Source organism: Cheilinus undulatus, linkage group 1, assembly GCF_018320785.1.
Source record: "Cheilinus undulatus linkage group 1, ASM1832078v1, whole genome shotgun sequence".
NCBI classification, from domain to species: Eukaryota; Metazoa; Chordata; class Actinopteri; order Labriformes; family Labridae; genus Cheilinus; species Cheilinus undulatus.
In genome coordinates, this window is record NC_054865.1 from 44,698,371 (window position 1) to 44,720,383 (window position 22,013).

Sequence of the window (22,013 nt, forward strand, 5' to 3'; positions counted from 1 at the left end):
AAAAAAACCTGTATTTGACCTTCTGATCGTTAGAGGGAAATTTCTTTAATGTTTTAACATTACTGAGACTCTTAAATCCAGCTCAGCAGCATGGAGGCACTCTGTGCTTTCTCATCATCAAGCAGTGGTTTATAGTCCCTCATTTACAATGACGTTGATATACAAAAAAGGTGCATTGTTACAACAAATTCAACAAACCAAACTTCACACACTGAGGTGAAGTGGTTACAGATAACCGACTTGAATTTTCAAAACACACACAGTCTTTACTTTGAGAGTATGTTATAAAAATTCTACGTTAGGTGCATTAAGTGGATTTTTATAGCTCAGAGAAAGCCAGTGAGTTTTGAAGCAGTAGAGTGAAGCTGGCTGGGTCGGACGGACAAGTTCAGGATATGCAAGATGGTGTACATCTAGTTGGGGGTTTACAGATAAAAAGAAAAATGTTTATCATTTCTTCACCACAGATGACCAGCCAGCTCTGAGAAAACAGCACAGTAATGAGTGTTAATGAGCTCTCCTGCTGTAGATCAAAGGGCAGAGTGATAAACTCAGTCTAGGGATTCGTAGGTAGAAGCTTCATCATGTCTGTAGATTATCAAAGACTGATAGATAGACTGCCTCAAGGATAATTCTTATTCCGGTTAAAAAAGGAGATGTTTCTGTACATGAAACCAAGTTTCTGTTGAGATTATCAGTATTTGAATGCACATGTTTCATCACGCCCAATGTTGTGATATTTAGGCACTATTACTGTTTCTCTTTTCACTGATTTACTTTTGGGCAGTTAGAGAGATAGGGCAATAAAAGGGTCGTAAACCAGAGAAAGAGTGGAGAAAGGCATGCTAAACCTGAACCAGGGCTGCCTGCCACAAGGACAACAGCCTCCATACAGCAGGCCACACTTTTACTTTTTCAATACAGTTTCTATCTAGTGTGGATAAGGGTAGATTGTCAAAAACAACATCTCAGCAAAAGAGCACAAAGAGTTAAATTTTGCTGCTATTAAAAATCAATACAAACAATACAAAACGCTGTCATCTGCATGCAGATATAGATTCCAGGAGAATTTTGGGAGACAACACTGTTGATTCAAATTTTCAACAGGACAGGGCCCAGAACTGACCCTTGCTGAACACCTTTTGTTAAAGGTAGGCAATCTTTACACACCTTTAATCTACCAGAAAGGCAGTTCTGTAGCCACTAACAAGCAGTGGAGTTACACCAAATGTTACAGAGCATCTACATGAGAAGACTATTACAAATGTTATCAAAAGCACTTACCTGGAAAAAGGTTTTCAGGGCTGATGGAGGTGCATTTGCCCAGGAACATAGAATGATAAAAGTACATCTGGGTGTACCTGAAACAAAAATCATTTCAGTCCACATCAACATCACACCATCATAAATAAATACTATACAGCTGTAAGTATTTGGTCAGGTGTGTTAAAAAAGAGAAATGGCTTACGTCATGGGGAATATTTTTCCAGGCTGTCTTAGATCCACCCACCAGCTATGCTTTCGAGAATCCGAGTGCTGTAAAAAAAACAACATACGATTGATCTTTTCTTCTCTCAAAAATAAATAAACAGGGTGCCTGATGAAGACAATAAACATATAGTGCATTAATGACAAGAGCATCAAGCAAGCTCCAAACAGCAAATCAAAGAAAACCACATTCATGTAAAAAACAAGGAAATGATAACATGGTATTTTATAAATTCAAGTAGGAAATACTTTTTGAATGAAAGGGTTACTACTCTGCATGAAGTAGCTTTTAGGATACTGTTTTTTCCTTTCGTGGTTGAATTAGAAATAGAGTTTGTTTTTCTCTATTTTTACTACTTCCAGCTGAGTTCCCATGACTCATGTTCCATGAATAAACAAAAGAAGGGAGATCTTCTAAATTAATTAGGTCTTCAAGTCTGACCACAGATGCACAAAGAGAAAAAAAACAGCAACATGGAAAACTATAGAAATTAACCGTCCAATCGCATTTGTATCATTTCTGGTGATGTAGTTTCCAAATAGGTGCATTATCATTTGATTTCACTAGCTGCCTATCAAAGTTAAAACTCATGGTATCATGACAACCCTAGCCTAAACATAGCTTAGCAACCAAATAAAGGCTTTCCAGATATACAGAGATTCTGCTTCCTGCACATCTGTAAATCTGTAAATGCGGCAGTAAGGTGGGTCGTACTACGAAGGGTTGAAAGTTCTCTTCCTTAGCCTTCAAAAAAACTTGAGTCCATGAAAGACTAACAGATTGTTTCTTACATAAACTATATGGACAAATGTATTTGGCCACACCTGTTAATTACTGAATTCTGGTGTTTTACTCAGACCCATTGCCAAAGGTATACAAAATCAAGCACATAGCCATGCAGTCTCCATTCGCCAACATTCTGGGTCGTTCTGAAGAGCTCAGTGACCTCAAGGGTGGTACTGTGATGGATGCCTACTTTGCAATAAGACTGTTTGTGAAATTTCATCCTTGTTGGATAATTCACAGTTAATTGTAAGTGATGTCATTAGAAAGTGGAAGCGTGTAGGAACAACAGCAACTCAGCCACAAAGTGGAAGACCATGTAAAATACCAGTGTACATGATGTGTAAACATCACCAACACTCTGCTGATTCCATAGCTGAAGAGTTCTGAACTTCCACTGGCATTTATATAAGCACAAAAGCTGTGCATTTAGAGCTTCACGGAATGGGTTTCCATGGCTTATCACCTGCATGCAAGCCTTACATCTCCAAGTCCAATGCCAAGCGTCAGATATAGTGGTGTAAAGCATGCTGATACTGGACTTTGGTGAATTGAAAATGTTACCTGCCTCACTGCACTGTGCTGACTGTGAAGTTTAGCAGTGGAATAATGGTATGGGGCTGTTTTTTCAGAGTGTGGAATAGGCCCCTTATATCCAGTGTAAGACAATCTTAATGCTTCATCATAACAAAACATTAGGGCAATGCTATGCTTCCAACTTTGTGGCAGCAGTTTGGGGGAGGGCCTTTTCTATTCCAACATGACTGTGCCCCAGCGCAGAAAGCAAGGACAATTAAGACATGGTGTGGAAGAACATGACTGCCCCGTGTTTACAAAGGTGAAAAAGACACTAAGGTGAATGTTACCATGCTAGATGCTTACTGCTTATTCAAAGTGATGGTGACAGTGGTCATGTTAGCTGAAATCTACAGTTAAAGGATAGAAATGAGAGACAAACAGCCCACTGTTTAAGAAAACTACTGAGAAATTTGATAAGTAATTTCCATCATTATCAGTGTAACTGGCATTCGTGCTATCATAGCAGCCAGAGCTTAACAGGTGTAGCAACAGTAACAAAGACGGACAGGGGTTTCAGCATGATCTGTTAGGGTGGTTTGAGAGCATTCCTTTGAAAACAACAGTAACACAGGTATTCACAGTCTCTTGCCACTTACTTCACTAATATAGTCATGGATCCTACTTGCAGCCGTTGAGGTTTGTGGCGCGGCCAGTTTGCTGCCACTGGCCTTGCAAAAGAGTTGTGCCGCCTCAACAGTTAGCTTGGGCTCTTTTACAAACCAAAACTCTGCTCCGTCTATGAAGATAGACGAATCATGGTGTCCACCTGAAAAACACAACGAACAGCTCTTAATCAGGATGAATTGTAGACAATGACAACTGGCACAACAAACAGCTACTGACAGGCAAGGACAAAACGTTTCTAGAAGGCCATTTGTTATCAGTCAAAATAACAAACTTAAAAATTAACAGATGCCCTACACAGATTTTTAACAAAAGGTCTTACCTGGATTGTACCACTCTGGGTTCTTAGGTGTCTTTCCTGTTGAAGCATACATGTGTTGTTAAGAGCAGAATGCAACCAAAATTAAACGTTCAAAACAAGATTATATTGACCCTACGTTCACCTCATTATTGTGCTTAAAAACAGAAATGCTCATAATCTTACCACGGGGTATTTGGCAGACCCACTCCAGTCTGGCATCACAGTGAAACGGTGAGGCATAGAAAGGTGTGGGAGGCAAGTCATGGAGCAGAAACACAAACAGGTGCTTCAATGTGCTCTTTGTTGTCTAAAGAGGACAAAGTTTGTAGTAACACACATCATAAAATCAGTCCCCGATTAGAGCCGTATCATAACTGTGATATTGCAGTTGAGTTTGCTGTCCTGACAACACTAATGTAGATGATCTGGGTGAAGGCAATGATTCAGAGTTTGAGTGAAAGGCAAAAATAAATTCTTGCATGGGGGATCATGGTTTTAGAGCATCAATGGGCACTCCTTTGTGTGTTGGATTTGAACCACTGTTGTGTCCAGCTGTCTTTTCACGGATTTTGTTTCAAGAGAGCATGAAGGACATAAAATCAGTGACTCAAGTGTGTGTGTGTGTGTGTGGGGTGGGGGGGGGTGGGGGGGGGGGGGTACCAGCTGTGGCTCTTATTTTAACTCCCATCAGCAGATACTTTTATTCACTGATACAACAGATCAGTGAATAAAAATCAGTTTATTCATTGCCCACAAAAATATTGATGCATGGAGATTTGGGAGCAAAGCAAGAAAACAGACTGCAAACTACTTTATAAACTATTTCAAGAGTAGGATCTGTCCAGCTCACCTTGAATGCAGTGCAGTCACGATTGTATGCATCATCCTCATGGAAATCTTGGTGTAAAACATCCACTGACACCTGCAGAGACATTGAATACAACAAAATTCAGCCTGGGAAAAAAATACAATGATTTAATAAGTCCCTTAAAACTACATATGAAGAGCTGCTTTTTGTGCCTAAAACTAGTAAATAAATAATTAAAGTTATTTATTCCAGCACAGAAATGACAGCTGTTGTTGCTGTTAATAATTGAATTTCTAACCTTGCAACTAACAATGTAACAATTTGTTTCCAGGGAAAATGCAATCTGATACAAAACATACAGGTGCATCTTCAAAAAATAGGATATCCTGTAATAGTTCACTTTTCCTGTGATTCACTTGAAAAGTTAAACTTTTGTATTGTAGATTGATATTATATGAAGTAAAAATTTTCAAGACTTTTTTTATATAGAGGATAGGGTCTAAATCTCAAAATACAAGAATATTTTGGAAAAGTCCAATTTGCAAAGGTTTCCCGAGCCTTTAATCCCTCACTCTGGGTCAGTACACATAACTGCAATCATGGGAAAGACTTCTGACTTGACTCTTGTCCAGAAGATAATCACTGACATCCTTCACAAGGAGGGTAAGCCACAGAAGGTCACTGCTGAGAGGGCAGACTGTTCTCAGAGGCTGTATCAAAGCATATTCATAGAAAATTGATGGAAGGGAAGGGAAAAGTGTAGCAAGAAAAGGTGCACAAGCAACAGGGATAAGCTCAGCCATCAGAGGATTGTAAAACACAGCAGATTCAAGAACTTTGGGGAGCTTCACAAGGTTATTTTTTATATTTCACTTTGTATGAGATGAGTGTGAACACAGTATATGGATTTTCACTTCTTGAATTCAATGACAGGACAAAAAATGAAACTTTCTAATGATATTATAAGTTTTTTGAGATGCACCTGTAGATTCCCTATGTATGTACCATATGTTTATTCATTCTGTATCATGAATCAGAGCTAATGATTAGTATAATACTTACAGGTCGGCCATCGCTCCACTGCCAGGAGCGATCAGATGGGTTTCTCCTATTCAAGCCGACCCAGAAGTAGCGGTTATCACTGCAATAAAAATTTTTTTTTTTTTTTTTTTTTTTTTTAAATATATACATTTTATGCTTGGAGAAAAACATTTTAAATTTAGTGTGGAGAGGAACTGTGTTTATTTAAAAGGCCCATTTAAGTGCTGAATGAACAAAGTAAACAATGAAAGGAATTTAAATCCTGAGGTATGAGCTGATGAGAACAAACCAAAATGTTTGGCATTCATCTCTTTCAGTGACTGGTAGTATCAGAGGTAACCTACATTTACCACCCAAATATACATACACCCATGAACCCACATTTGGGTGTGCAGAGATTTTTGTAGTGTTGGTCAGAATATTACAAGTAAACAATGCAAAATAAATGTAAGAAATATATATAAAGCAGTATGCATGGAGTTCTTATGTAGTATGTGTGTGTACACAAGTCTGTACCTGATGGTTTCTCTCATGATGCTGTGGAGAGTCCGCATCTCAATATTACTGGTGAAGCTGGGCAGGTTCGCTCCAAGAGCCTGACAGAACCTCTCAGCTTCTTCCCAGGAGCGTTTTCTGCTCAGCCTTTCTTCATGAAACACCTGCAAATGTTAGGAAAAGTTATAATGGCTACTAAAACTGTACCTTTAAAGCAACAGACTGGAGCAGATTTTAAAGAATTTTAAAGAGGAAAACCTTTAAAGTAAGATAACTTGCACAATAAAAGAGTCATTAAAAATACAGTAGAGAAGCTGGCCCTTTCAGACTACTACACATTTTATAATGATATTTAAAAATACCTTATACACATGGCCCTTAGACAGAGACATTAATCCTCAAATCTGGAATAATGGATGATTTTTGCTTCTCCTTAATACTGTAAACTTAACTCTTTGTTCTTTTGTTTCAGCTACTCTTATTCACAATTAATAATTAATAGATCAGGGCATAAATTGGCGTAAGCCACATGGGTATTATGTCGAACACCAACAGATGGCTCCAAAGTTTGAAACCTCTCATCTTGTATGTTTTTGCTTTTTCGATCAAACCAGAATTGTAGCCATAGCAAATACTGTACACCACTAGTTATATGCAGCTACAAAACAGGTATGAAAAGCCAGGTATGAAAAGAGAACTAAAGCATAGAGAGCTGTTGTTATGGAAAATGATACATCAAAAATTGGTTACAGTTCCCTTTCAATTTCTACTGGAGCTGAATCACCTACGCTAGGCGTCCAAATGAACAGTCATAGACATGCATTCACCTTGTAGCAGTATTTGATGTTAGGTTTGGAGATCCAGCCATCAGGACAGCTCACGTTGAGGGGGGGCTCTGGTTCTGGAGGTGGAGGTGGACTGAGGTCTGTCCTACAGATGGTGCCCGCCTTAAAATATGTGCAGTTTTTCACTTCCCACTTGCCCAAGGGTTTTGTGGTGGAAACAACCACACAACCACCATCCCGCTCTGAAATTAACATATTGTTACAAGAAAAAGAAGTTATAATTATGGTGTGAAATCATTTTTACATTGTACCTACATACAGTTGTGTTTTTAAACCTGTGTTCTGCATTATTATCTTAACCTGACCCACCAGATAGACTGTTTCATATATATCTATTGCAGAGGATATATTACACATTCATCTGAGAACCCAAATACAAAGCATTTGGGAAGGGCAGGACTTTTCAAAAAAAATACTTAATCAGAATGACAAGAATAAGGACATAAGGTAGTAGGCACACAGCTCCAGTAGTAACCTGAGCTCGACAGGCTTACGCTGCTGTAGTTTACAAATGGTAGTTTGTTGGTGGATCAAACACAAGCCAAGGCCAGTCAAGAGAGTGCAAAATATCTTCTCTGCCAAAAGAAGCTTTCAGTGTGGCTCTTTGCTCTTCTTTTAATAAGAAAATGTGGTCCAGGTGTGATAAAACTGTTGCTATACTATAGCTACACCCAAGCGAATCATTACACCAGTAGCAGCCATTGTATATACCAGCATACAGTACAACAAAACCTTGCCTGTAACTACTGAAAACTTTTTTTTTAATTTGCTTTTTATTTAGTAAAAAATGTGGTCAATTTGATAAAACTATCACTAAACTATAGCTCTATAACAGCTAAATGCTACACAGGTTGCTATGGACTTCCAGTACAACTCAACCCTGCCTGTGGATACCGCCTTGTTCTACTTAAATGGCACTGATTGGTTAGGTCTGTTTTCAGACCTCACACAATTGTTTCAGTTAGGCTTTACAAGATGGAGTTACCTGATGACAGACATAGAATCTGGCTAATCCATCTGCTTTGAAAGGTTATTTTTTATCTTATTCAATGTAATGATGTAGGCTTATTGTCCTGGTAAGCAGATTATTGATTTAAACAAAACTTTCATAGCATAAGCAGATTCTGAAATTTGTGTAACCTAGTGGTAGCTTTGTTTCTTAGTGTCCCACCTGTTTATTAATCCTGTCATAATTCTGGTTATGGTGCAATAACTACTCGCCTTTTCAAATCCCTGTCATGTATGTCTACATATGCAACACACATATTTTGATGGTGATCTTGAACACAGTTTTTAATGTGGAATTTTGACGACATAAGGCTTTGAGACTGAGAAATAAATTATTGCCAGGTATAAATTTAACCTTCAAAGTGAAATTACATTTTCTCTTATCAAAAAGGCATAGTTAGAGGACTTGTCAAAAAAATCAAGAGCAGCACATTCTAATATGAAAATCTCAAGTCATAACTTAAGATGATAACTCTCTAGTGTTGTGCTGCTTTAGATCCTAAGTGAAAAACAAAAGATGTAGTTTGAACTAACCCGGTTCATAAAGGTCCCAGTTGGTGTATGTAACCACACCAGAGGATCCATCCTGGCTCTGCCACTGGTACTCTCCTGTGTTCTTAATGTCCTGCAGTCCTATCCAGAAGTACTGAGTATCTTTGCTGATCTGCTCAGCCAGCAGACGGTTGATAAAAGCCTGCTCAAATCTGGAAGGAAAAGTCAAACAATAGTTAGATTTCAACAGCTCAAACACATAAAAAGGATGAGCAGTTTAAGAAGTGTGCTGATGAAAAAGTAATACTCTTTCTTAGAAAAAGAACCTCTACCAAAATGACAGCCAAAACGTTTCACATGTAGATAAGCTAAGCAATGCCATTGGCCCTCATCTTTCACACAGATCTGCATTTATCAATCTGGACGTGAGCGTACAATTCACTCAAATTTCATGCCAGGTCTCAACTCATGTACACAAGTTTTCAACTCAGTGTAGACTCACTGTGCAGCGCGAATCTGGTGATGTTGGATTAGACATGACTTGGAGAATCTACCAATACTAAAGCAAATCCTTGACAAGCTGAAAGCAGCATTGCTTTTTCAATTATTTTGAGCCATGCAAACTTTCAGTTGATTTCCTTATTTGTATATTTGATGGACGTTTCTTTATTGATTTATTTTAAAAATAAAATACACAGGTGGAGGATTTAAACAGAAAAAAACTGAAGTTATTCAGAAAAGATGAAACTCATGAAACTGAGTTTTAACATTTAGCTTTGTAAATGGGAAATATTTAAGACCACTATAATTGGGCTAAGGGTTTAATGGAAAGAGCAGTGAAGTACTTCAACACTTTTAACTGTATAACAAGGATGTGTTTTTTTCCAAGAGCTGCTACACAACACAAAAGTAAATTAGACTTCATCATAATCAATCACCAAGTCTGGAGATTTAAATAACTGATGTCATCCACTACTGTGCACGTAACTACGTGTAGACACACGACTGAAGGCTGTAAGAGAGGAGCTCATCCAGTGTCTAATATATAAGTATTACAACTGATATGTCAAGAAATCCATTCCAATTAGAAATAGAAATAATAACAAACACTTTACTTATTTAATTAGCTACTGGACATTTCAGGCTTTCTTATATATCTTTTTAAGTCTCATGAACAGTCAGAAGAGAGCAGTTCATCTCAGCCACAACACAGCATATCACTGTCTGGCACCTACAGTTAGCCTACATTAATAACATTAATAATAATAATATCTGAAGCTGACGTATCGCAGCCACTCTACTCTAAGTTTGGGGCAGTTTCAGGCTGGCCTCCTGCTTGTGTGCTGCTTATTTTAATAGCCACAACATGCTTTTGTTTCACCATCTAGAGAACTAAGCAGTTATTTTTTTTAACTCAAATGTAAAGAATATTGATTATATGGTAATCTGAACATCAGTCATCTTCTCTGACCTGAAATGTGGTTTCTTTCTCATATTACATATCTACAAGTCATAAACTCTGGAGCTCAGGCCGACTGAACTGTGAATATCTAGGGGTATTTTATTTAAATGGCAGCTGTTTTCAGCTGCCGTATTTATCAACAGTCGTTCATTCATACATGATTTGACAGATACGAATGCTTCATAAATCACACATGGACCTTATCGTGAGATGATTTCAACATCTAAATCTGCGCTAGTTTTTGCATGAGTTTGATAAGTGAGGGCCAATGTGAGTTTTGATTTAGTAGAATAAACTCCTACCTGTTTCTTATAGTGATGTTACAGTGATCTTTGAAGTGTACTTGTTCGGTGTTCAGTTTATAACAGGAGTTGCCATGTCTCCTCCAACCCTGAAGGATTAAAAGCATTAATTAATTATAAATATTTCCTGCTTCATTCAGTTTAAAGCCTTTTATTCTAATGCACAATCACAGTTCTGATAAAGTCCATCCTTCTGGATTGATACTGAGAACAATCAGATCAGCATAAGCATCTTTTCTTTTAAACTGAACTTGCAAATTATGTTAAGCCTATTATGTTAGGCAACTGCTATGTCTTATCTATTATTCACATTAAGTCACCATACTTCAAATCTGACTTTGGCCTCCTTTATACTCAAAACTGGGCAAATGTTATCCAACAAACTTGTCTTCTAAATGCATAAATATAAATGTGCAAAAAAAAGTATTGTCTGACTAAATATGAGCTTAGAAACAGTTTAAACGTCTTTAATTTGCCATATTTGGGTATGTACCTAAATCACACAATGAGCATCCAACAAAATCTGAAACAAAATGCAAACTATTGCCACCTTTCCCTTAAAAATCCCCTCATTCAGGAAATACTCACATCCTCAAAGCGACATCCAGCCTGTGCTGCAGATTCCTTAACATTTCCTTTTTTCTGGCACATGAAAGGTTTCTTCACTGTGCATTCCCCAACACGCCAGGCATGAAGCTGTAGAGAACAGACGCAGGGTTGATTTCACAGCCTTTTTAAAAAAAATGTTTACAGCAGACCAACAGCAAAAGTGGACAGAAACAGAACAATGAAAGCACCCTCTCCACACACACACCTCTCCAGAGTAGAAGACACAGCTGGTATCCTGGATGGGCTGAACTGGTTGATTTTGATCCCAATATGTGAATGTGACAGGTGCGCTGTCGATCCATTTGAAGACAGTAGTGGTCCTGCCAAATCCAAACAGACCAATCCACACATCCAAAAACAGGCCATCTGATGGACCATAACACATAGGAACATCATTTAGACAAATTAAAGAGTGTGGGCAGGGTTCTCTGGAGATACCATTTTATTTTGTTTTTATTTTATTTCCTCTTATTTTTTTATTTTTCATTACCTCTATGAAAATTAGTGCTGATCATCTCTTTGCTATCTATGGAGTGAAAGCTAGCCAAAGAGCCTCCTCCTCCCCCTTCAGTGAGGTTACAGTGCAGCTGGGCCTCTGTAAAGTTTCGAGGTTTGTCCTTCAACAGTTTATAACACCAGCCGTCCCATGGGACCCAGCCTTCTTGACACACGGTTTCTTTGTAAACAAGAGACTCTGTAGAGAATGAGAAATTAAGACAAAGGACAAGTCAGACCATTATCCACACATCCCACAATCACAGCTTATACTTAGTTACTGTGGCTTGGACTGACTGATGGATTTGACTGAAATGTGTTAAAATGATTGTATGGACTGTCTGGGACTTTGTAATATGATTTAAAGGTCACATATTATGCAAAACACACTTTTGCGGGCTTTTCTAACAAAAATATGTACCCCTGGCCTGGCCACAATCCCCCCAAGAATCAGAAAAACCCACCCCCTTCCACCCCCACTTAAAAGCCAAGGAAGTCCCTTTAAGTGTCATGTTAAAAGGAAAATTTGAACACCATGAAGCATCATGTTTACAGCCTAATTAGAAACAATTTATGCGTAAATAGCTCTTTTTAGTAACAGTTGCTTTGTATTGTTGATAATTCATATTAGATTGTACATGTTGTAGCTGTTTGACAGATGGCTTAAGGCCTGCCTTCAATCCACCTCCTTGTCTACATTACAGATGTTGTTATGGAGCAATATGTTATGTTGAGATGGCATTTATGATATAACAAAAGCTTTCATGAGTTTATGTTTGGCTATTTTTAGTTTGTATTTTCTGGTAATTCCTGGTGTGTCTCATGTAATTTCTCCTGTGTTTTGTATAAATTCAACTTTGGGTGCACATATTAAGTTCAGCCTTAGGTGTTTCTTGTTTATTCTGGAGTTCTCTTGTGTGTCATGTCTTAAAATTTATTTAAATGCTTATTGATGATTATTCCCAAGTCTAGCTCCCAGGGTTTTCCTGTCTCATTTGTGCTTTTACCTGCCCTGTGTTCCTTGTTTAATGGAAAGATTTTTTCTAGTTCAGGTCCCTTAATGTCCTGTTTTATTTTGTTATCCTTGTGCCTCATGTCTAGTTTAACTTGCTGGATTCACTCCACAGTGATTGTGCAGTTAGTCTCACCTGTCTCTAAATAACCTGTGTGTATTTATCCTTTGTGGACCACTGTCTGTCTATGTATTGCCTGTTTGGTTTTGTTTTTTTCTTCATGATGAATGTATTGATTGTGAGCAGCACTGCACTTATGTCCATGACAAATTTCTCCAAGGGGCAATAAAGTTTATCCTATCTTATCTTATCTTTTGTGTCAGTTTTTTTCCATGTCTCTGCTCGCTCTTTGAATTGGTATATAGTCCTGTAATCTTTTGTGTTTTTGTTTCCTTTGTGTAACAATTTGGAGTTGGATTTTTTTTGAGTCTTATCAAGTAAGCTTTGTTACTGTAGTTTTGTTTTAGAGTCTGTTTGGCCTTTTGGAGTTTTCATCTGCACTCTAATTTTGTTTTACACTTTTGCTGAAGTCTGTCAGAAAGCCATCACTGGTTCTTTTGAAACTAAAGGGTAAAATCCCTAAGACTACATCCATACAGAGTCTCCGTTAGCCGGCATTTACCACTCTTCAGCTGGTTTCATAGGTGGAAGTCTGGCAGATAAGAATATCAGCGGGGGAAATATATACCAGTTACTAAAAGCGTAAATAGTGAATAATTACATACTATTTATGGTGTTACCTAGAAGATACAGAAGATATATTGCAAGAATCATTTAATATAAACTCAAAGTAATTTTACTACAACTGACTCTGGTTTGGAGCTGTGGTTGTAGGCAGCACACGGCTGATTCAGGCTGTGAATTTCCATGTGATCAACATGGATTATGTCAAACAAAGCCTATCTCTGAGAAGTTTAGAGCTACTGAAAACTATGCAGAGAAGTTGATGGTATGGAAGGATTTTGACTTTGTCATCGATGCAGGTATAAAGAAGCCAAAACAAAGGAAAGTACAGATGAACACTGATGCAGGGGCTGGTGTTCTATCATCGGGATGAGGATGGGCCTGGGCTGATCAGAGAGTTGTGGCTTACTTAAATAAGTGAGTAAATCCTATGACCAATTCTGTGACTAAGCAGAATTGTATTCAATATAGAATCATGCCATGCATTGCATGGCGTGGATTGTTGGGGCCACTGGCAAGAGCACTGTCTCACTTCCCAGTAGCTGGGTGTTCATGCTTGGGGCATCCTGGCTAATTAGCAGCAGTGGTTTGGGAAGAGGCATTGATCGGAGGAGTACTGTACTGAACTAACCAAAGTGAATGCTTTTGTCTTTCTTTTGGTCAACTCCAATGAAAAATGGTTGGATTTTACTGTTTAAGTGGCAGTTACAGTTGAGATCATCATTTTGTTAGAACTAATAAAGGACAATTGATAGTAAGACTCTATTTTAACTTGTGATGCAGAGTTTTATGGTGGTGTTTGGTTAACAGAGCACTGACTGGTTATTTGCTGGGATGATTTATTGGTTTTGTAAGTAGAGGATGGTATGTGGCTCTTGTTAGCCAAGTTATAGTCGTAGCTAATGCGCACGGGCTCATTTAGAGCTAATGGTGCTAATGTGATGCTAAGTGCTGCTGTTGTTTATGTTTTTAACATAGGCATACATTGTCCAACTAACTGCATGTGGATCAGGAAAAGTTCACAATTTTCATTATATTTGTTTAGACAACATACACAAAGACAAATAAAATAATGTCTTTCTGCAGTCATTTTCAAGGTCTGGTCATGAATAATGTGTCAAGCTGGCTATAATAACAGGGTAACAATAACTCTGGTTTACCTGCTTAGCTTCTACTGTCTCTGTCTTGGGTTAGGGATGGAAATCAAAATGTGTCTTCAGTCCTGCCTTCGCACAGACATAAAGCTATATCAGTGTTACTATTTTTGTATGCTTTACTGCTGTTAAAGCAGGTTATTGGTCATATAAGGCTATCTGTAGCAAATATTAGGTCGTTGAGGACTGCTGGTCATTTTGTCTTATATACCATCAACCTACCGGGAACCACAGATGGAAACTAGCCTATGGCTACAATCTGGCACATTGACATGTTCATGTTCATTAATGTGCATTGTCCCTTGTCACAAGAAAACAAATAAAAGAAACTCTGCATCCATTCTTAATATAGTCTATGGTTTATATCAAATAGTAAATACTAACATGCTTTTATCTCCTATTTACTTGATATAATCTGAGGTCATATTCTCCTTATTATCTTAATTATCTTGTTCTTTACTATCCTCAGTTTCCTTTTATTACTTGAACTTTTTTTAGGCAGATTCATGCAACTGTTCTTAAACTGAATTGTTTGTACCTGTGCTCTAAAGCTGATGAATGCAACATCCTTGTAAGCTAGAAGCTCTAGTGTCTTTTCCCCAAATAGCATACAGAAATGCTTCTGTGTGCAAAAAAAGGTCACACAGGACTTAAGAGACAGAAACACCAGAGCAAGTCTCAGTGCTTTGACTGCAAGCTACAATACAAGAAAAAAATATTTAAGTAGTCCTAAAGAGAAGAAATACTGCATGTATCTAAAACCTTACTTGGCAAACTTTACATTCATAATTGCTTTTGCTTTATAGGTCTAAGAAGAGAGAATAAAAGAGAAGGCGAGGGGAACCGACCTGTTGTTTCTGTGTGAGAAGTGTTGACACTTTTCTTGCAGATGTATGGCAGACGTTTGTTGCATGACTCAGATTCGTAATTCTGTTTTGTGTTAAGGACACCGCAGTCTGACTCGATCAATCCTGAGGATGGCATTCCTGTCAAACACACATTAAATAGAAACACAATGGCACAATGACTGTGACAGCAGAGAGAGGAGCTTCTTCTTTCTAAAGTAAATGCTGCAGTGACAGTTCAACACAGAGCTGAGGGTATAAAAATGGATTTATTGTAAGCTACAGCTACAGCAAGGAGCTCATATAAGTTGAAGGCCAGATGGCTGCATACATTCAAACTACAGTGTAAGAAAAACATTAGCCAAACAAACAGCCAACTTAACACAATAGCTACAAGGTTTCATAAAGCCTTCCATTCAAAGCTATTAATGGGTTATTCAGAAACACCAACAATCCCCATGCCACACTGTGTCCAAAAACAAGGCACAATCAGCTTCTCTTAACACTGGCCTCATTGTTTGTCTGACTGTCACCAAGTTTCACTTTATTACTTTATTTGGAGGGTAGCACCGATAGCAGCTCACAACAAGCAGGGTTTTAGAGTGCTTAGAAGAGCAGGTGTTTCTGGAAACAAACTGGTTCACAGCAGTTACACAGATCCTAGCACTGCAAAATGAAAGTGCAAAATCTGTTTTGCCCTTTTTTCATGGCTAACCTTTATCAGACAGTTCTGGGGAGGCAGACAGGAAACATAAAAAATAAGAGGTGATGCAATGTACCAATGGTAACTGCTTGTAGCAGGAAAAACCAGCAATACAAGTTGTTAAATCTATAAGTTACACCTTTTTCAATCCAATCAGCATTTAACTGTCAAAATGTGGCAAAAAATTGAAAGTAACTCAAAACAGTATCTATAATTACCTTCCTCCCAGCGCAGAACAGAAAAAGGGGAACCGTCTGACCACTGCCAGCCCTGGGAAGTGTCTAACTGATGAAGGCCGATCCACATCCTCTCAGGCATTCTGTCAAGGCCAGCCAAAACTGCACAATGCAACATAAAAGCACACAGGGTTTTACATTTATCACAAGGGAATGATAAGTCTGAGATAACACGAATTATCAAGTTAAGACATGGGAGAAATAACTTGTAGTAATATCAACTCCTCAACACAGAATTCAATTTTTAAAAAGAACCCTGGCTTAAAATGTCAAACCAGGGATGATTAAAGACCGTCAGTTTGCCTTTAAAGGAAAATGCTCACTCTCTGTCTCACTTGATGTGGTTTCAAACTGCCACAAAATATGTGTTGCAAATATGAAGAGCAAACCGTCCACTCTAAACCAGCATGTCGCACTGACTTAAAAACATGAGATATTATAGAAGATGGCTATGAAACACCCTCTAAATTTACTTATTGATGGATGGAATGACATATTTTTAAGAAGAAAAAAATTAATTACAAAACTAGAAAAGCACTCAGAGAGCACAGACCTCCGCCATTAGCCCATCTCCCAATAGTGAAGAATCCTTTGAAAACATTCCTGGATCCAGACGGTGATCCGGATCACTCCCAAAATCTAATTCACCGATTACTCCCTCCCCAGTGGGGTGGGGACACGGTGAGGCAAAGCATTGGCTTCGCTATGTGTGGAAGTCATGGCAGAGGGTGGATATTCCTCTATTCCTCCCAGCATTGTGAGTATTCTTGCTACAATTCGCTGTCTTTCCCCCTGTTACGCTCCAACTCGTCTCCTTGACTGGACGTGCGTCTTTCAAACTCTATAAACTCCAAAACTTTGAATAAGTTACTCATGTCCGCCATCTCCTGGTGTAAAGTGGTAACAGTGCAGACCTCCGCCATTAGCCCTATCTCCCAATTGTACAGAATCCTTTAAAAAATTCCTGGATCCAGGTGGTGATCCGGATCACTCCCAAAATCTAATCAGTTCTTCCTTATGCATTTCTGACATTTCCTGAAAACTTCCTGAAAATCCGTCCATGACTTTTTGAGTTATGTTGCTAACAAACTAACAGACAAACTAACAAACAAACGAACAAACAAAACCACCTGATCACATAACCTCCTTGGCGGAGGTAACAATAGTAAAATTTACCTAAATAACACTTACAGCTAACTTATCAAGTACATCCAAGTGTTACGATCCAACACACATAGGGTATGTGATGTTGGTTTATGACAGCTCCAGTCACAAGATTGGACTGGTTGTCCAGTTTGACAGAGACAGTCTGAACAGACACTCATGAACAGACACTACATCTATAACTGTACGGTTTTCATATTTTAGACTTTTAAATCCCTAATAACCAAATCTTTCCCACTTACTGCCATTCATTTTTATGGGATGTTTTCCTTCAGAGGGGGGAGGGGTTAGCATTTTTTGGGCAAAGTACCCAGATGGGTTGGTCTTATCAAAAGGGACAATTTTAGTGAAATAATTTCACATCCAAGTGAACGTAAATTGTTAGAGCATTAAGTCAGCTAGTCTAAAGTGAAGAAAATACTCAGGAAACAATCAAAACGGAGGGCAATTTCTTTTAGATAGATCACAGCAACAGTTGCTAAACGATGCAAAGTTGTTTGCAGAATGTGGCTAACATTAGCAATGCTAGCACTGACAGTCTTCAGTCCTCTTTGCAGGTTAACGTACACATTCTTGCTATTTAATTTGCTTGTTTGTTGCACTATGTAATTTGCATTGTCCCTGTCACATTAACTTTCTAAATACACACATACAATATGCATACAATTTTATTCCCATTTTCTAGATCAAAACAGTGCTAACCTGTGCTGTTTTTATGAGATATCAATGCTATCAGTTCACTGTCGTTTACATTGGGTTAAAGAGCATTACAGTAGCACGGCAGTAGCCTTTAACTGGAGGAACAGTGGCTACTAGCAGTAAATAGCATTGTTACATTTTAGATGTAGCAGTTGGCAAGGACTGCAGGTCTGAAATAATAAAAAATGATAAGTAATTAGTTGTATCGACCACTGTTTAGTTAGCTAAACGCACATGTCTGTTGTTCTGAAAAGACAATCAGATTTTGTGTTGTCAGAAAAAGGGTACTCTACAAATGTGTCACCTGTAAGTGAATTATTTGATGTATTATTCAAAATCCTATTTTGTTTGATCTTACTAATCTTGATGATTTATTCTTTACCTTAAAAGCTCCTTGGCCATTAACTTGCTGAAAGTGTTTCATAGGTCTTCTAAAAAAACATAATGCACAGGACTGAATGACAAAAAGAAGTATCTATAGAGGAACAAAAAAGAGGACGGAAAATGCAGAAAGAGAGCGCTTTCTCAACATCCTTGCTCACACCACTTGTCATCTGCAACATGTGACTGACAAATTAATGGCAGTTACAGCAAAACCTGACCACTTTCCCTGAAAAGGCTGAGGTCAATTGGGAGAACAACACACCTAGCAGGCATTTTAAGTGAGAACTGCATAGTAAAAAGGTCATGCTGTCACAGAAATAAAGATGGTTTTAGTCATTTTAGCTTCACTTCACATTTCTGAAGTATCTTTAAAGAAAGAGGGACTACCATATAAGACATAAGAAAGCTTAGCTGAAGGAGCAACATAAAAATAAGGTCATCACATTCAGAAGATGACTTGTAAGAAAAAAAGACTTACTGATTCAGCCTCAACATAGTTTTGAAGCAAATAAATGCATTTTTCTCAACTAAATAAGACAACATACATGATCTGTTATTGACCACATGCCCAAAAATCAACACAGATAACTTTGATAATTTTAATGCCTTCATTTTGTGTGGTTTTGGCCATGAATAAAGCAGATGCTCCATCTTCTGTTTTGTCTCTTTAAATCTTAATCAAACAGAGGGGGCAAGGGTGGCCTTCAACATAAAGTGTTTTTTTTTTCATAGTTCTCAAGAGGTGTAATTTTGAGTCCAGGGCTTTGAGACACACAGATCCAATTATATATTTAGAAAAGAGTTTATTTTTAATCTGTCTTTTAAACTTCCAAAGGTGTTGTAGTTGATTTAATGCTGAGCATGTAATTATGCTGATGACTTAGAATTGTGTTTTTGTTAGCTTATAACTGGAGAGAAAGAAGTAAAGATTATGAAATGATAAAAAGTAAATCAGTCTCACAGGTTTTGGAGCGGAGATCCTCGGGCCCAGACACGCTCAGCAAATCGGCTCCCTGACTGCGACATGAATCCAGAGCTTCCTGCCAGGTCACAGTGGCTGTGGAAACAAACTCATAGCAGGAGTCCCCTTCCGGCCCAGCGAACAGAGTCTGACAGCCTTCCTCTGCAAAGCCAGAGACAGGGTTAGCGTAAATGTGAGGAACTATGTGTTATACTGTTTTGTAAATTCTGTATAAAGTATTACACAGAATAATACATTTAAGAAATAACCATATTGGCATGAAATAAGATCTTCTAACAGCAACATTTTAAAACGGAGCAAATTTAAGTTTTCAGGATCCAGTGAATGTGTAAGACATCGCTGAAATAAAGATTGTAACATGCCAGGTATCAGACAGGTTCCTCTCTTTCCATCTTGGTTGAAGTCTGATGTGGTGGCACACCAGGAAAGGCTGGGAAAATCTTCATCTGGGAGGCATCCGTGATACCAGCTGCCATTGTATTTAAAGGGGAAATCACAAGGAGCACCAAAAGCGTTCCCATCCATGGTGTGGACAACTGCACAGAGAGGAGAGTGAAGTAGACAAAGTCAAAGACAAATCACAAGTCTCTGCAGTTTTATGTCATTTGTAAGAAAAAAGGAAAACAATCATGGATGGACAGTTACTGGTTAAAAGTGAAATTCCGTGTCTTGTTGTAGAATCCATTCGAAACACATCCTTGTCTCAAGAGTCCTCACAGTGATAAAACACAAGTTCTTTTTCCTTTTAAAAAGATATAGTTTTGGTCTTTTTATGTCTTTATTTAGTGAGGAAGACTGTGGATTGGTAACAGGGATGAGAGAGTGGAGGAGAAACATGTGGGAAAGAAGCCACAGACTGGACTTGGCCCCTGGCAAACATGGGATGCGACCTAACCACTCACCCCAAACTGAAGTTCTTTATAATTAGCACTAAAATCTATCTTAACAAGAATCAAACAACTGATAATTCCTCAGTTCCTTCCTCCCCCAGGTTCAGACTTTGGGTGTCACACTTGACAACACACTATCCTCTAAGCTCACATCAATAAGACATTCCTTTATTAGTCCCACAAGGGGAAATTCCAAATCAAATCCAAATCAATGTTACTTGGTCTACACACTTCAATCACCTTAGGCTGTCCCTCACATCCAACAGTGCCGCCCAGGCCTGCATGGTATAGGCCAAAATGATAACCATGATCGTTTTCATAAATATTGAAGTTACAATTTCAATATTGATATTTTAGAGATCTGCATGTCCGCCCTGTGGACTGGTGACCAGTCCGGCTGTACCTCACCTCTCGCCCAGTGACAGCTGAAATAGGCTCCAGCCCCCGAAATAGGGGCGGTATAGGAAATGGATGGATAGATATTTTAGAGTGCGTCTATCCATCTCTGTCGAGATAAGAACTGAATGAAAACAAGTTAAGCTGATATCAGCATTTGAGAAAAATACAGAGAATAGACGGCATGACATGTAACCTAATGCTACGTAAATATGCTAATGTATTTCAGCTCAATGACTGTATTCCCAGCAGTGGACCACATGAAGATTTCTATGGGCAAAGCACACATATAAATGCATATAAACTATCATCAATCATGTTTCTTTGATTGTGGGAAAGCCAATATTGAGATCGCAATCAAGGGTAAATTCATTTTACATCTCTTGTGCTGCCATTCTCATTTACACCTTGATCAACTTTGGCACTGACTTTTCCAACTCCCTTCTTCTTGATCTGCTTCACACATCTCTTTATAAATTCCAAATGGTCTAGAGTTCTGCTGCTCTCATCGTCTCCAGATCCTGTGCATTAATCACATCACTCCTGTTTCTCTGTTGGCTCCCAGTCAACTACTGCATTGATTTTAAGATTCCACCTTTAAGGCCATCAATTAGCTTGCTCCTCTGCACATTTCTGACCTCCTGAACATTGATGCACTCTCAAACACTCGCAGGTCTTCTTCTTCAATTCACCTCACTGACCCACCTGCCTGCTAGACCACCATGGGAACTCCCTCCTACCAGATCCCAATAACACTGACTAGTCTAATTGCTCATCTTTAGGGCAATCTATTCTAATTTTTTGAGATGCACCTGTTCTTGATGCAGTTTTGTTCTTCAGGCAGACCTCCTATCTACCGAAAAGCACTCTGCTTACAACTTTTGGGTCCTCACCCACCAGCTTCTATATTACATTGTAAAGAGAGAAAATACCACTGAAAACTATTTTCTGGACCATGTGAATCAACATCAAAATAAATATCAGAAAATTATTTTACTGACAAGAAATTTTTCAGCTGTTTCATGGCTTGACAATTTCTGACAGTTTCTGATTAGAGTAGTGAATTTTTCTGATCAATTTTTTTTTATTGTTTTTTGAATCATTAACATCAAAACAGAAGCCAAAAGGTATTGACAACACAAATAATATTAGTATTTATACCCCTTGAACTTTTCCACATTTCTTCACATTACAACCACAAACATAAATATATTTTATTGGGGTTTTGCGTGATAGACAAACGCAAAGTGGCACACAATTGTGAAGTGGAAGGAAAATTACACATGGTTTTCAAAAATTTTACAAAAAAAAATCTGAAAAGTGTGGTGTGCAAAAGTACTGAGCTCCCTGGAGTCTGATACCCATGAATAAAATCCAGGGCAACCTACTGGCTTCAGAAGTCACCTAATTAGTAAATGGAGTCCACCTCTGTGTAATATAATCTGTAATCTAATCTTGGTATAAAAAAAGCTGTTCTGTGAAGGCCTCAGACATATGTTAGAGAACATAAGTGAACAAACAGCATCATGA

The 22,013-nt window shown here is 38.3% G+C and overlaps 1 protein-coding gene across 2 annotated transcripts in view; it reads right to left on the reverse strand.

Moving 5' to 3' along the window:
* Positions 1-22,013, reverse strand: part of ly75 (lymphocyte antigen 75) — a 43,734-nt gene that overhangs the window by 16,368 nt on the left and 5,353 nt on the right. Inside the window, exons 3-21 of one of the 2 annotated variants that reach the window (XM_041794364.1) lie at positions 19,560-19,733; positions 19,177-19,338; positions 15,951-16,070; positions 15,745-15,759; positions 15,033-15,170; positions 11,329-11,532; positions 11,044-11,204; positions 10,818-10,925; positions 10,230-10,318; positions 8,508-8,677; positions 6,948-7,147; positions 6,142-6,284; positions 5,647-5,725; positions 4,627-4,698; positions 3,960-4,083; positions 3,798-3,833; positions 3,448-3,617; positions 1,469-1,536; positions 1,285-1,361 (exon numbers count right to left, since the gene is read on the reverse strand). In XM_041794364.1, coding sequence (XP_041650298.1) covers positions 1,285-1,361; positions 1,469-1,536; positions 3,448-3,617; positions 3,798-3,833; positions 3,960-4,083; positions 4,627-4,698; positions 5,647-5,725; positions 6,142-6,284; positions 6,948-7,147; positions 8,508-8,677; positions 10,230-10,318; positions 10,818-10,925; positions 11,044-11,204; positions 11,329-11,532; positions 15,033-15,170; positions 15,745-15,759; positions 15,951-16,070; positions 19,177-19,338; positions 19,560-19,733 — 2,310 coding nt within the window. The remainder of the gene's footprint in view (positions 1-1,284; positions 1,362-1,468; positions 1,537-3,447; positions 3,618-3,797; positions 3,834-3,959; positions 4,084-4,626; positions 4,699-5,646; positions 5,726-6,141; positions 6,285-6,947; positions 7,148-8,507; positions 8,678-10,229; positions 10,319-10,817; positions 10,926-11,043; positions 11,205-11,328; positions 11,533-15,032; positions 15,171-15,744; positions 15,760-15,950; positions 16,071-19,176; positions 19,339-19,559; positions 19,734-22,013) is intronic. The other variant, XM_041794372.1, reaches the window with a different exon arrangement.